The following is a 14,530-nucleotide window of genomic DNA, read 5'->3' as shown; positions in this document are numbered from 1 at the left end:
TCTGAAAATCTAGAACCCATAACCTCAGGAGTGACAGTCAGTGGCCTAACCAACTGAACTATCACGCCACTTATTCACAATAAGAAGAGTTCCTCAGTCACAAGTGAAACTTTCTGGTCATAATACTGTCATTATATAATTTTCTTGACACTTTAATTTTCATCAAATATGCAGAAGTTTGTAAATTCTCTGTGACAACTGACAATGAACCTGGGATGTAACTTTCCTATGGACATATTTTTAGTTTTCTCCTTAAACAGTGAATATGGCTGGACACATTTATCATAATCTTAGATGTGTAATTTATGGAGACGGCCATAAAAATTAAAACAAACTCTGCTTGATGAAAAAGTCATATATTAGTAGCCATTTATTGAAATAATACAAAAGAAATAACATTGCTGTATTTAACTTTCTGACAAGAAATGAATTTGGAACCATGATACAAATCAATGAAATAAGAACACTTAAGGTACTACATCGCATAATTTAATCATGATAAAAAATAGGGATTTAATATCGTATGTTTAAATTGTAAATACATGTATCATAATAATCAGTTTATCTGGTTAACACATGTGCACTGTAGTCTTGTATTAATATCTGAAAGAACTGTAGAACTAATCATTTACATAAATATCCATCAGAAAATTGGCAAAGAATTCAAACTAATTATCTCCAGATGTGCAAACAAAGATTTTAAACTAAAGAAAAATGTAACTAGTTCTAAGAAATTTATTGGTATTTGCAACCCAAAACATAACTCACTTCATGAATAATGTTAAATGCTAATTTTTTTACACCATATTTCTACTTCATTTATGTTACTATCAGTGCATATCTTAACTCATGATTTTCTTTAAGTAGTTTAAGTGGATATTAAGTGCATTACACAAGATGAAATAACTGACTCAGTGACTGTATTAATTTTGTTTTTGTATGTTGCTTTAAAATAATCCTGCCATTTCAATTATGAATTATCAAATTTGATTTTTCTCACACAATTAAAGAAAAATCTCTGTCGTTTTGCTTGTAAATAATAAAATTCAGTAAATAAGATTAAGACAACATATCAACTTGAATGCCTTTGTCAGAAATATTGTTACTTACAAACAATATACAAACTAAATTTTTCTTCTGATAATTCAGCAGTAATATCCCTGCTTTTCCCTGGGGTTACTGAGGTTACACTTGACTGGTGAATGACTCCCAATTAATACTGCATAACAAAATTTAAATGTCTACATTTTCAAACATCAAAATATCAAATCTAATTATATAATATCCACACCCCATAAAAAATACTAGCACTACATGTCCAATGGCTCTAACATAATTATACTTTCATCATAAACATGTTAATATTTGCCACAATTGTTAGTTGAGTACATGTAGATTTTAGTCTAAGCCTTCCAGGAAGGCCATTTCATTAATATTTGAACAATAATGGCCAGTGATTTTTCTCACTTAACTAGGAAGAGGCCTTAGCCTCTTAAATTTTGGGGAAAAATATCACTAAAATTGCTGATTTGGGAACTAAAAAGCAGGTTTAAGTTCAGATTTTAAAACTGCTTAATTTTAAAGAATATTTCAATTGGGAACAGGTCGTTTATCTGAGTCTGTTATATAAGCAGGAAAATCACTGATGGCACATTAAACAGTCAATGACAATAGTTCTCTATTTATTATGCAGTTTTTCCAATTTCATCCATGTACGCTCCAAGCAGTTTTATCTGAAAACAAAGTAATAAAATAATGTAATATTATAATTTGTTACCTCATGTCGCTAATTCTTATGTTGCCTTAACTTTTGGGTTTCAAAAACTAACAAGAATAACAACCAATAGATAAAATATATATTATAACAAAAACCCAAAAGTATGTTTCAATGATCAAATAGAGTACACTCTGAATATCTTTGTTGCTCAACTTTGAATAAATCTTAAAAATAATTGTAAAACCCTTTAGCCTTTATTATGAAAATACTTGCTTTCATAAGGCTAAACAATACCAAGAAGAAAAATATTATACATGTATGCATAAAGCACTGAAGACTAACTTCTGCAACCAGCACAGTCACTATGGCTCTATACCGTTACCGGCTACTCAATGGGGGTATTACAAGATACTAAAATCCCTTACACTGTAAATTATGTGACAGTTCTTAAATTCAAAACTAGGCAAGTCCATTCTACAAAACTGACAGTATGAGCGTTGAGGAACATTAATTTTTTTGTACTATGAAATAGGGAAATAGAAATTTTTCTGAAAAACAGTTTAACTTCTAATATGCTAACAAAAAGTATTTGATAATTACCCCCTGAATGTAATTGTATTTGTCAATCTTTTCATTTTGTGAATGAGCGCCATCATCAGAGGCTCCTATAGGGAGAAGTATGACGTTCTTCCCTGTCGCCTCTTGGAAGGTCAAGGTCACTGGAATACTTCCACCCTCTCTAGTAAGGTCAGGCTCCACGCCAAATACTGGGGGAAAATATGTATGTATTTATAAACAGAAAAAAAAAACACTTAAATAAATACAACTTAATTAAATACAACTTAAATAAATAGTTAATACATGTATGAACAACTTGACCTTGACTTAACTTATGATCGCTTTGGTGCTCCTTTGTTAAAAATATATGTATTAGCATAAAGGCTTCCTTCGTAAGCTTTGGTTAACAGAAATGATCATCAAGAAAATGAGGTTATTAAGCCCTTTCTAACATGCTTAGCAATTCATTTTATTGCCAAGGTTTGCCTACAGAGAATACTAATTAAATGATTTTCTTTTTATGTATATGTATTGTTTACAAGAAAATAATTTTAGTACAAAATTTAACAAATTATTGTTAAATTATTTATGATACAGTTCAACGATTCACATTGAAAGAATAAATACGCAACAAATTACTGCCCTAACTTGAAATTTTATCAATAATTACTGTAAAGTCTGATTTTCTAAACATAAATTCATCCAGATGGGATATCTTAAATCCCACTTAACAGTATTATTGATAAAATTTCAAATTGCTGTATAAAGTACATTTATATTATTAGCTATAAAGATTTCTAACAAGTTATATGGTCCTATATATTATAAGTGCTTGTTTGTATATATAACCTGAGCTGCTAGTAGAAAGTTATATTGTAAATAACAATTTACATATGATCATATAACATATCAACAACCTTTGAAATGAATTTATTATAAAACAAAAGTTCTTTGTTTCAGGCAAAATGAAAATAAATCCAAAAATTGACAACAGCTGCGTATATAAGATTAAGTGCCCAAAAGCGATGTTACAATAATGCAGTATAATGAAATTACATGTATGTCATTATGACCTTGAAAAGAAATAAAACACAAAAATCAGATGTCAAGAATCAACAGGAAAATCTAGTGGCTTGTTAAAAAGAGAACATGCTTTTGTGCTTTTTTCTGATTCACATAGAGGCTGTGGTTAAAGCCAATTATATATATGTAGAACGATCTGATAATTGCAACTACTATATAATTGAGAAAATTTCTTAACATATATAGAAATAGGCACCTTTATTGACGGCTTTCCTGCCCGCTACAAAATTAGGGTGATTAAAATCACTGACCCATGGTTTACCTCCTCCACCTTCCAGAAATAATCTGCCACAGTGAATGAGTGAAAAAACATTAAATATGTACCGATTATGCCTGGCAAAGTCAGGCAGAAAAAGAAGAGATGTTGATAATTGGTAATGATAATAATATAATTCACACTAAATTAAATCTTCCTTATTAACACATTCATGGCTAAAGTAGAAATTATTCACAGTAAATCCATGAAATTTTGCATGATAATATTAAAATGATATTTAAAGATATAAATGAATTCAAAATAAATGCCAGATTTTACTAAGAATAAATTTTCAGTCGCCAATGGTAAAATGCATAATAAAGACAAAATAAACATGTCTAATAAATGTACATGTATCTAAATTTACAGTTATTACAGAAATTAATTTAAAATTTGATAGGCAACCTATCATCTTACAGTTGGACATCATACAGGTAAGGAGGTAAACCATGGGTATAAAGAATCCAAAGGCTAAGTCAAAAGAATCCAAAGGCTAAGTCAGGGAATCTTCAAAACCTACCATAATTTAAAGACACTTCAGACCAGATAAAAGCGCTACAGAAAATGTTCAGGGAAACTTTTGAAAGTTGGGACCAGATTAAAACCACTTTAAACCTTAGTTAAGGGACATGTCCGACAAGGATTATTTCTAATAGGAACACCGTAAGACATAGAAATGGAAAAAGAAAAAAAAGTGTTAAATTTGTAAAAACTTAAGATGAACATAATACTATTTGTTCGATAAAAGAAGTTTGCAGGTACTTCTGATTTTTACACTTTACACCAAGAAACACTAGCGCCCCTACACCAAGCACAAGCAATTACCTGATTTCACAGCATTTCTGCCTGCTACATAGTTTGGATGATTAAAATCACTGACCCATGGTTTACCTCCATGACCCATGTGTATCCTGCATAGATATATAGTACTTTATAACAGTTATTTAAAATTTCCGCCAAAGTAAAAATTTACATGGCTGGCTATAAACAAAGTATATGAGCTTCGCTGTGACAAAACCAACATAGAGCGTTTGCAACCAGCATGGATCCAGACCAGCCTGCACATCCGCATAGTCTGATGAGGATCCATGCTGTTTGCTATCAGTTTCTCAACTTGTAATAGGGTTTGTAAGCGAACAGTATGGATCCTGATCAGACTGCGCTAAACACTTAGTTAGTTTTGTCATGTCGCGGCTCAAGTTTAGTATATACAAGATACAACTATAAAATACACCATCATCAAATAGAAATTTATTCTTAGTTTTAGACAAATATTTATCAGTCCATACTGTTTTATAAAAACTAAACTTTGTTTTACAATTGTTAACCAATCATCACCTTTGTCAATAGGGGAGTAACGGGTTAACTAATGTTGAAAGTTTTTTTTTAGTTAACTCATTACTGCACTAACATTATGAAATAATAAGTTTCAGACAAAAATCCCTAAAAAAAATAACAGACACTATTTTTAGAAGTTTAATCTATCAATTCTTTGCATGAGCCACTCAATATATCATTTTTCTTATTTTTAATTTTGTATGGACTTAATATAAATGCCTTTGAAGATACTTATAACAGTACAGTAAAATATATCTTGATTACACTTTAATCATTTATCACAGGATAAAAGATTTTGATTATAATAAATGAGGTAAAAAAAGTTTGATCTTTCTTACTTAATTCTATTTGGACTACCTCTGTCTGCATGCACTTTCTCAACATGAGCTTTTACCAATCTTTCAACCTCTTCTGGCTGCATATCAGGCACTAATCTAATAGAAAATTTCCCAATCACCTTCCTGGGTATCACAGTTTTAGCTCCTGCACCGCTGAATGCTCCCTCGATACCTAGAAAATATCATTATATGTAACACTACAACATCTAAAGAATATTGAAATATGTAAAGTGATTAAGTGCTTACAAGTGAGTTATAATTTCAAAGTCCAATAGAAACCCTATTTCAGTAACTCAACAACCAGTAATAGTGACATGCCTATACAAAATAGCATGTATGTTATGAAAAAGCAAAAATGTCAACACATTAATCCCAGGCTAGTATCTTTTATAAAATATTATATAGTCAAGCAGTCCTAATTATGATTTTGATAAAAAAAACTATATGTATTTCTTTTCAGTTAACAAGAAACCAAGAATATTAATGTGAAATTGAAAGTGATATGGAAATAGTACAGATATACCATACCATGTAGTGACAGAGATGGGTATCTCCAGCGCGCCATTAGAACCTCATGTTTCTCTTTGTGTATCAGTTTATTAACGCCAATATCAGACTTATACTCATTCTGTGAACATAAAATATAGTCATTAATAGTTTACTGGTGGCCTTCATGGCTGAGTGGTTCAGGTTGCTGCCTTCTGGCCAACAAACCCAAATCCTTCATCTTGAATTTGGGACAGTCATTTTTTGTTTCATCACAAACATCAGCTTGTTTTTCTAAGTGCTAAGGCAGCCCTAAGCAGTTTATCCAAGAGTCACATCCTAAAGATAACCATAAAATTTATCTGTAAATACATATGATAAGTCAAAATTCTATTTTATGTTTGGTGTTTTTCTCAAATATCATTAAAGGAATTTCTTACTGTATCAAAGTCAATTGGCCCATATAAAGCCTTTTCCTCTTCAGTCAGCTTGGCAACAGCATCATTGATGCCAGGTATCAGAATCTTACCATTTAAATCTACCAGACTACCCATGATATGAACCAGGTCACCCATTGCTTCATGACTATAAATAGAAACATAATTATTTATTTATGCATGGCTATAAATAGTACCCTTTCATCATGAATGTAGGTTAGCACAAAGGTGCATATGTGAAGTATGCAATGCCACTACATTGAATAGCACTAAATAACAGTAGGAACAAATGAATCTTTCATTTGCTTGTAGTGTATCACCTGTACATTATCACCTAACAATGATCACTGTCAAATTATACTAAGAACTTAAGGTTTATATTACAGCATGTAAAACATAACAGAATTATCAAATGTATCTTGTGTAAAAACATACAGGTTATTGAAAATGGTAAGTTATGACATGAAAATTTAACCCTTGACCTCAATGGTCAATAACGAGTATAGGCCAAGGTTACATGAAGAATGTCAAATTTATAACAAGTATGTACATCGTTTCCAAATATGAAGGCCATATCTTCAACAGTAGTAAAACTACATGTATGAAGGTTTGAAATTTTGATCTTAACAGTCAAGGTCAAATTAGAGTCAAGGTAAAATATCAGCATGCCAAATGATAAACAATGTTCAGATGTATCAAATGCCTGATTATGAAGGTTATAGCTTAAATATTATATCAATAAGTTGAAAAGGTTAAAATGTGTTGACTTAATGACCACATACTTGGCTTATGTGACCCAAGGGATTTGATTTGAATAAACCTGCAAAAGGTCTACTAGAATATAAAAGTTCTAGGCAAATGTGCTTTCAGAAAAGGATACATTATCTTTAAGGTATTAGGACCCTAATGGGCACTATAAGGAACTAAAGAATTGACATCATAGGTCAGATGTTTACCTTAAAGTACACCTGTATGCAAAATTTAAACAAAGTTTACCGTACGGAAATCTAGTTATGGCCACTTTTCTGAACTCAAGCTAGGATGTTATGAGGGCCCTTTTTATAGAAATGAGGAACCTTTAAATAATCTGCAATAACATTCTAATGAAAAATGTTTTCCCATGAATTTTTGGTAAGAAACAAATAGTACCATTCAGCTAACAATCCACATAAGCAAAATTATGGTTTCTACTTAAAATTTATGAAATCTGTGTAAAAATGTTACCCTACCCCACCCATTTTTACCACATGTCTGACCATTTTTCTACTTAGGGAGCCTAATTCAAAAAATTCTTAAAATTTACCCAAATGAGTGCCTGTTTTCAAAGTTTCCCTAAATTTTTAAAAAAAGTATATTGGTTGATCTTGTAAAATATGAAATACTTTTACCGTCTAGTTTTGATTATATTACACTTTGAAAATATCAGGTACCATATTTATTACTAGATTTAGCATAATTTAGCCAATAAATACCTATATAAATTAAAAATTCAAAATTAAACACTTTTTTCTTTCCATATGGGACATGAGAGATACATAAATAATGTTAAAAGAAAAAAAAAAGAAAAAAAAAAGTTGACCCTTCTGGGGATTGAACCCATGGCCCTCATTTTCAATGTAGTTAACAGTAATTCTAGCCTATTTGAATACTCTTCAAAGCGGAGGTAATGCATTAGGGTGCTAATACCTTAATTTTTTTTATATACATGTAATCTACAGTGCCATCCATAAATAAATCCATAAATACCTTTACACCTCTTGTAACTTGCTACATGAACTGTAAACAAAGACTTTACCCATTTCTGAAATAGTTTTTACACAAGTTTATGCCAATAAAGGCAAGTTTATAAATCACATCCCAGTACCCTACAAGGTCAATGTACATATACAGACCTTCAAATGTTATAAATCTACAAAACTCACTTACACTGTTCCTCCAAATAAACCACTGTGCAAATCTTTTGATGCACACTCTACCTCTAGGAAGAAGTAACAAATTCCCCTGAAAATGAAAAACATTATCAATTCTAATTCATTAAATCAACAACTAAAGTGGTTGCTATCCAATTCTCTTCATACTCAATAAGTGAAAAATAAATTTGCCTTAAGTAATAAATTACTTAGATCTTTTATAACCTGCACTGATAATTATTGAATCGAAGCTAATAAAATATCAGTAAAAAGTTCATTATTTCTTTAACTTACAGTAAATATTCTATTTTTGCTTTCATCTTTTCAGTGTAAAAACCCATTACGTCCAGACCAACAACCCACAAATCAGTTTTCATTGTAAGTCCTAAAAATATTTTCCCTCAAAATTCACTTCACAGTGTTACAGTTTCTATCAGTACTAGCCGAAATGTATTACCATTTTAAACACGTTATTCATTAGTAAAGACTCCTACCTGAGACCGTATGTGATACAGGGTTTCTTCTTGCCAAGCCAATAGTTGTCAGATATACACACAAAGTCTACATCCTGTCATAAAAAACAAAATCATATCAACATGGTTAAAATAAACCCTTGCCTTTGCCCAGTTTGGGACCTACACACATATTTTAAATAGGGCTTAACAGCTAGCAGAATACAAGTATTCACCGCCTTGTAAAAATTATAACATCAGAGCTTACAGGGAACTGTTGTATAACTAGCCAGAGGTGACTTCAAATTTAAACTTTTTTTGCTATATGAGTTAATTTGAATAAACTGATCTCTTACAGAAATATTGCAAAAATCAGCAAAATTTGCTCCTCCCACTTCTATTTATAGCAAAGCTTGGCTATTAATGTAAAAGTGATAATGTGAATCTAAAGTCTGTTTTACAACCACTAAAGAGTTGACCAGTACTGTTTGTGAGGCTAAATAAATCATGATTGACTCATTTTTACATGCATTAAAAAGATAAAGGCAGGGGTTGAAGTAAAGTTTTAATGTTTAGGGTAAAACTAATTACACTGCCAGTTTTTAAAGCCACCTCCATATTTCCTTCTCCTTTATTTAAAAAACAAAAGGAGAAACAATATCATAAATTTATATAAGGTATAAAGCAATATTTTGCCTCTTTGAAATGTACACACAAGATTTTTTTCCAGTATTTGGGAACATGACTACACATGGAACTGTGAATTTAAGCAATAATTTGTTAAAAATTGGGAAAATAACGTATGACTGAAATTTTGCAATGATTAAATGAATGCAAACAATCACTGTCTAGGATGGCATCTTCAAACATTTAAGCACTATAACAGTGAAGAAGCCCTAGTTTACAAAGATTTTAAAAAAAACTTTTATTCAACATTTTAATTTTGTAACTTGTTAGATATGACCATACGGGTATAAAAAATCTGTGACTTAGAGTGCCAAATATTTATACATGTTTATTTCACCAGAACCAGCTTTGCACCCTTTAAAAGTTTCAATGATTATGTAGCCAAAAGTATAGAACCCCTTGTTTATACCTTTAAGAAAGTATCTGATTTAGAGAAGACTAACTCATCCAGCCCCTCAGATCCAGATTCTTCCATGCCTTCAAAAATGAACTGAAACAGAATAAATTTAGTTAAATAAGTCACCATTTTTGTAAGCGTGAACTTTCACAATGCTGCATTTTTGTGAAGGATTGGCACTAACTGCTCACTGTTCTTTGTTAATTTTAATATCTTACATTCAACATATTGGAAAAATATTATACAACTTGCCATAGGCTTGTTTTTTACACTTTCTATGGTTTTATTCAATACAAATAATTTATATAAAATTATGACTCATGCAAGATCCTATTACAATTTCAATTCTACCCTTTACTCAAAACTTCTCTATACAGAGTATGTTTAAAAAAAGACTTCATTGATTTTCTGATAGAAAGTAATTTGCAAAGATTTCTCACTTTAAGGTTTATGGGAACTTCCATTCCTTGCTCCTTCATTGCTTCCAGAGCGTTAATCCAGCCCAGGACAGGCCCTTTATCATCTGTTGCCCCCCGGCCGTATAATTTACCATCTTTCTCAGTCAGAACAAAAGGTTCAGTGTCCCATCCATCACTCTGTAAAATAACAACCAAAGATATCATTTGTTAACTTTATAATTCATATCAATGTTAATTTATAATAAGATATAAATCTTTATGAGTAAATCTTTTTATGTGTGTGTTGTTTTTTTAACTCATTACAAAAAAAATAGAAAATTAATACATATAGTATAAATACCCATTATTTTTATTTAGTTCATATACTTTACTAATTTTCTAAAATGTACATTATGGTTTTCATAGTATTTATTTAGTTTAAAGTGCATTGGTCTAAAATAGACACATTTTCTATCAGCATTTCAAATATTGTAACAATAAAAACGGATCATTTGGATATTATCATATAAAACTGTTCGAAAAAAAAGCTCTAAGTGATTTAATGTGAACATTTGCAAATGTATATCTGAAAAAATAATATTTTGTTCTAGAACACTTTATTATCTGCTATATAAATTTATTTAATACCGTCCCATGTATCTTGCCAACAACATCAATTTATAATACATGTATATATTTTTGTTTTTCTGTTGTCATGTTTAATATAAATACTATCAACATACATTTGACCTACCATTGTAGATTGTATTGTATGTTCTAGTAAGTATATGTCCAAGGAAATAAGCCTTGGAACTTTGCACACTTCTCTATACATGCTTTTTGTTAACATAGTTACATGGTTCATACTTCTCCAAGTTAAACAGATTAGATACACTTTATGCTTTGTTTTTGTTGTAAACTTTGTGTTATTATAATAAACTTCCTGTAACATAATCATTTGTGATGAACTACCAACTTTTTTTTCTTACTTTTCATGATAAAAATGTGTATGTGTATTTACAATCAATATCTCAATTGTGTCTATTTATCATTATTCCTATACGGTATATCACTTATGATCAAGATTCATTTTGACACATAGTACATAATGTCTAAAGTACAAAGATTACCAGTGACTCTTATGTTACAAATACTGATATAGATACTAATAGTATGATACTTTACACATTGCTCTTTGTAGTAAGAGCTTTATAATTTTTTTTACAAATGGATGTTAAAGCTGAGACTTCTGGAATGCTACATTGTATGTACATTGAATGTACATTTTGAACTTATGCCTAAAATGTGTACATAGCAGTGACAATGAATAAACATATATATATGTACAAAATTATATACAATGTACTGTAAAATGAATTACATAAACACGACCTATATCCCATGTCCATATAGCCTTTATAGATAATCATGAAAATATATTGACTTGTATGAATTCATAATTATGAAAAAGAATTTACTAATCTTTTCATGTTCTTATATTATTGTCAATGGCTATATAATGTACCATATAAATATTTACCATAAGAATTCCTATTAAATGCCCCCAGGGCTAAACATTTTCCAAGGGGGGGGGGGTTATTACAGCACATTTTTTCCTTTTTATAAACACATTTTAAAGTGGTTAGTTTTTAAAGTTCATTCATATGATACATTTTTGTGTTTACTATAAAATGAAATGGATTCTGATTCTGATTGAATAAGATTATAGATTTACTCATGAGTTCAGCACTGATGTATCGATTTTTTTCATATCAAATAGCCTGGAGTGGGGTGGGGGGCCTTTATCAGGGGAGGGGTATTTATTAGGAATTTTACGGTAAGTATACAGTTCATTTGTAATTGCAATGCCCAAAGGCTCACATGGCCTGAATGAGCCAATAATGGTAGTTTCAGGATCATGAGAATTGATTTTGAAATGAAGTAATCATTATCAATTCAATCTTGAGACCTACATACATGTAGCTTATCAGCTTTGAAATATTTTTCTTGTTATTTCTATTTAAGTTTTAACCCTTACCACTTCTGCGGGCTGAACATCAAGATGCCCATATACAAGAAGAGTCTTCTTTTTAGGATCATTTCCTAGTGTTCCAAGTAGTATTGGTGGCAGTGGAAGTTTTTGTCCATCTGGCAATATCTGATCTCCGAGTTCTTCAAGTTCACATGTTGTACCAAGTTTCTCAAGCTCCTGTTTTAATAAAAAAAATAAAGCTCCTATCTTAATGATGAAATTAGTGTAACATGGCAACAATCAGAATATATATACATTGATACTAAGAATGGACTATAAATTCTGATCAGTTCTCATTTTTGTTAGATTACCAACTTATCTAGAAAGTGTATGACTTGTCTTGTCTTCCTAATGGTTTGACAGTGAGAAAATAATCTGTTAAATGTTTACATCAATCACACCTACATAAACTTCAGTAATCTTACCAAAGGACATAGTGACAGTGTGCATAACACCTTAAAATATCCTTCCTTGTCATATGATTCAGATTAAAGACTCAGCCAGATAACATATATACCTGTATACAGGTCATTTATCTTGCAAAATGAACTATCACTGCGGATACAATTTAATAAGGTCATAATGAAATTATAGAACTCCAGAATCACCACAGAGCTGCCCTAGCTTGCACAGATGCATTGAATTTAAAACAACAGTTTTCAATTGCCCAAACCTGGACTTTTCTTAAATATTACAATTACAGTTCAACCTTTTTTTGGCAACACCTTTCAGCAACAATCAAAACCTTTGTCTCTTGTTGTCTCCTAAAATGCGTTGATCTGCTGAGGTTGTACTGTATTCTATATACATATAATCTGATAATTCATAACATACACACCCCTTTTGTCCACTCGACCATCTTTCTGATCTCTGGCCTTGTCTCTGGCCATGCTGACACACTCTTTATTGCAACCACGTCAGACAAACGCTTGATATATTTATCTGCGTTCTTATCAATGTGCCTACAGAAATAGAGAAAGAATAAATAATTAAATATATGCAACTTTCTTCTTTTGGCTCGAGCTACTTTCACTTTTAAAAATTAAATAAAGTCCAAAGTTCAGTTTTCGTCATGTAAAATAATAAAGTTTTATTTGAAATAAACTAAAGTTTAACTAAATGTAATAAAGAAGTTCAAACAACGATACTTAGCTGAAAAATCAGATTTAAATTACCCGAATAACGCTTCCATTGTTGGTTTTGAATCAAATGATGAAATCTGTCGCGTCAACTGAAACTAAAATGTCACATGCTCAACATCACGTGACGATGGTTCCTTATCACGTGACGGTTTAGGTTTTCAGCAAGGAGACGGTAAACAAAAAGCAATTAATTCACTTTGAATTTCATTTAGATCTTAGAAATTACTTTTTCTTCAATTTAGTCAGTTTTAAATAAAAGGTATTCAAAAATATACTGTAAGAAAGGTATATTTTGCTACTTCAACGTAGCACTTTTGGAATTTTTTAAAGTCACGTGTTTCCGCGATACTCTAAAACTTTGATATGCCCAAACTAAACAGTGCTAAACCTTTCATGTGACTTTTGTCTATGTTTATTGATCTTAAATCTTATTTCTTTTTAACTATATCAGATTAAGGGCATCCATTGCTCTACAGACTACTGTCACTAATTATTTACAATTTTTAGACATTCAAATGTGTTGCCATATATAGGCCCAAAATGTAACTACATGTACAGATCTATATCATTAACCTGCATTGCCTGTCAGCTTATGGAGCATATATTAGTCTCAAATATCATGTCTTTCTACAATAAGCATGATATTTTCAGCAATTTCCAACATGGTTTCAGGTCAAAACATAGCTGTGAGTGTGAAACGGCCATCCAGGAAGTTCATGACAATTTAGAGCAAGGCCAACAGACCGGTGTCATTGTCATGGACTTCAGCAAAGCAATTGGTAAAGTTGACATTCACAAACTTCTTAAACTACACAGACAGTGACTAGGTGTTAGCTCAGAGGTCATCACATGGACAAGGTCATTTTTATATGGTCGCACCCAACAGGTCGTTGTTGATGGTCAATTTAAATTTTGACAACCTACCTGTTCTCTCTGGTGTCCCCCAAGGCTTGGTCCTGGGACTGTGCCTTTTCTTATTTTACATAAATGATCTCCCTGATATTGTTAATGACAAGGTTAGACTATTTGCAGACGATACAATATTATACATGTACAGACTGTATCTAACAAATCAACCCAAGATGCACAAACCCTCCAAAAAGATCTCGACAGTTTTAAAAACTGATTCTGAATCTGATTGGTCCATGGAATTTAATCCAGAATAATGTGAAGTCTTTAGTATCAGCTGCAAGAGACATCCAATAACATTCCCTTATAATTTACATGGTCAGCAACTAAAATCCACTGAGGCTGCAAAATATTATTAAACAATTAGTAAAGATCTATCTTGGACCAATC

General features: G+C 31.1%; 2 protein-coding genes across 4 annotated transcripts in view; one reads left to right on the top strand and one right to left on the bottom strand.

Moving 5' to 3' along the window:
* Window positions 1-346: 346 nt before the first annotated feature.
* Window positions 347-13,413, bottom strand: LOC132746753 (cytosolic non-specific dipeptidase-like). Of its 2 annotated transcripts, none has more exons than XM_060736116.1 (13): window positions 13,265-13,413; window positions 12,928-13,051; window positions 12,096-12,266; window positions 10,100-10,255; window positions 9,672-9,752; window positions 8,618-8,691; window positions 8,140-8,214; window positions 6,217-6,361; window positions 5,819-5,918; window positions 5,291-5,462; window positions 4,440-4,525; window positions 2,318-2,484; window positions 347-1,733 (listed from the first exon to the last, which is right to left on the bottom strand). In XM_060736116.1, exons 1-13 carry the CDS (start codon window positions 13,279-13,281, stop codon window positions 1,686-1,688), a joined length of 1,416 nt encoding a protein of 471 aa, XP_060592099.1. In that variant the 5' UTR covers window positions 13,282-13,413; the 3' UTR covers window positions 347-1,685. The 2 variants fall into 2 exon arrangements, with proteins under 2 accessions (XP_060592099.1, XP_060592023.1); XM_060736040.1 differs by lacking the exon at window positions 4,440-4,525 and adding an exon at window positions 3,555-3,643.
* LOC132746910 (glucoside xylosyltransferase 1-like) overlaps window positions 13,360-14,530 on the top strand; it is a 17,960-nt gene continuing 16,789 nt past the window's right edge. Inside the window, exon 1 of one of the 2 annotated variants that reach the window (XM_060736220.1) lies at window positions 13,360-13,403. The gene's annotated coding sequence lies outside the window, so the exon portion shown is untranslated. The other variant, XM_060736299.1, reaches the window with a different exon arrangement.

The sequence above is a fragment of the Ruditapes philippinarum genome, unplaced genomic scaffold (genome assembly GCF_026571515.1).
Source record: "Ruditapes philippinarum isolate M1 unplaced genomic scaffold, ASM2657151v2 ctg512_1_1_1_1, whole genome shotgun sequence".
Classification (NCBI taxonomy): domain Eukaryota; kingdom Metazoa; phylum Mollusca; class Bivalvia; order Venerida; family Veneridae; genus Ruditapes; species Ruditapes philippinarum.
This window is presented reverse-complemented; position numbering and strand designations above follow the sequence as displayed.

What these genes read in the sequence shown, in the direction of transcription:
- LOC132746753 (XM_060736040.1), bottom strand. An exon ending in ATGTTCAGCCCGCAGAAGTG is followed by an intron (nt 10,256 to 12,095) that starts GTAAGGGTTAAA and finishes GTTATTTTACAG; the next exon opens with AGTGATGGATGGGACACTGA. An exon ending in CCCATCTCTGTCACTACATG is followed by an intron (nt 5,463 to 5,818) that starts GTATGGTATATC and finishes GATATTTTCTAG; the next exon opens with GTATCGAGGGAGCATTCAGC.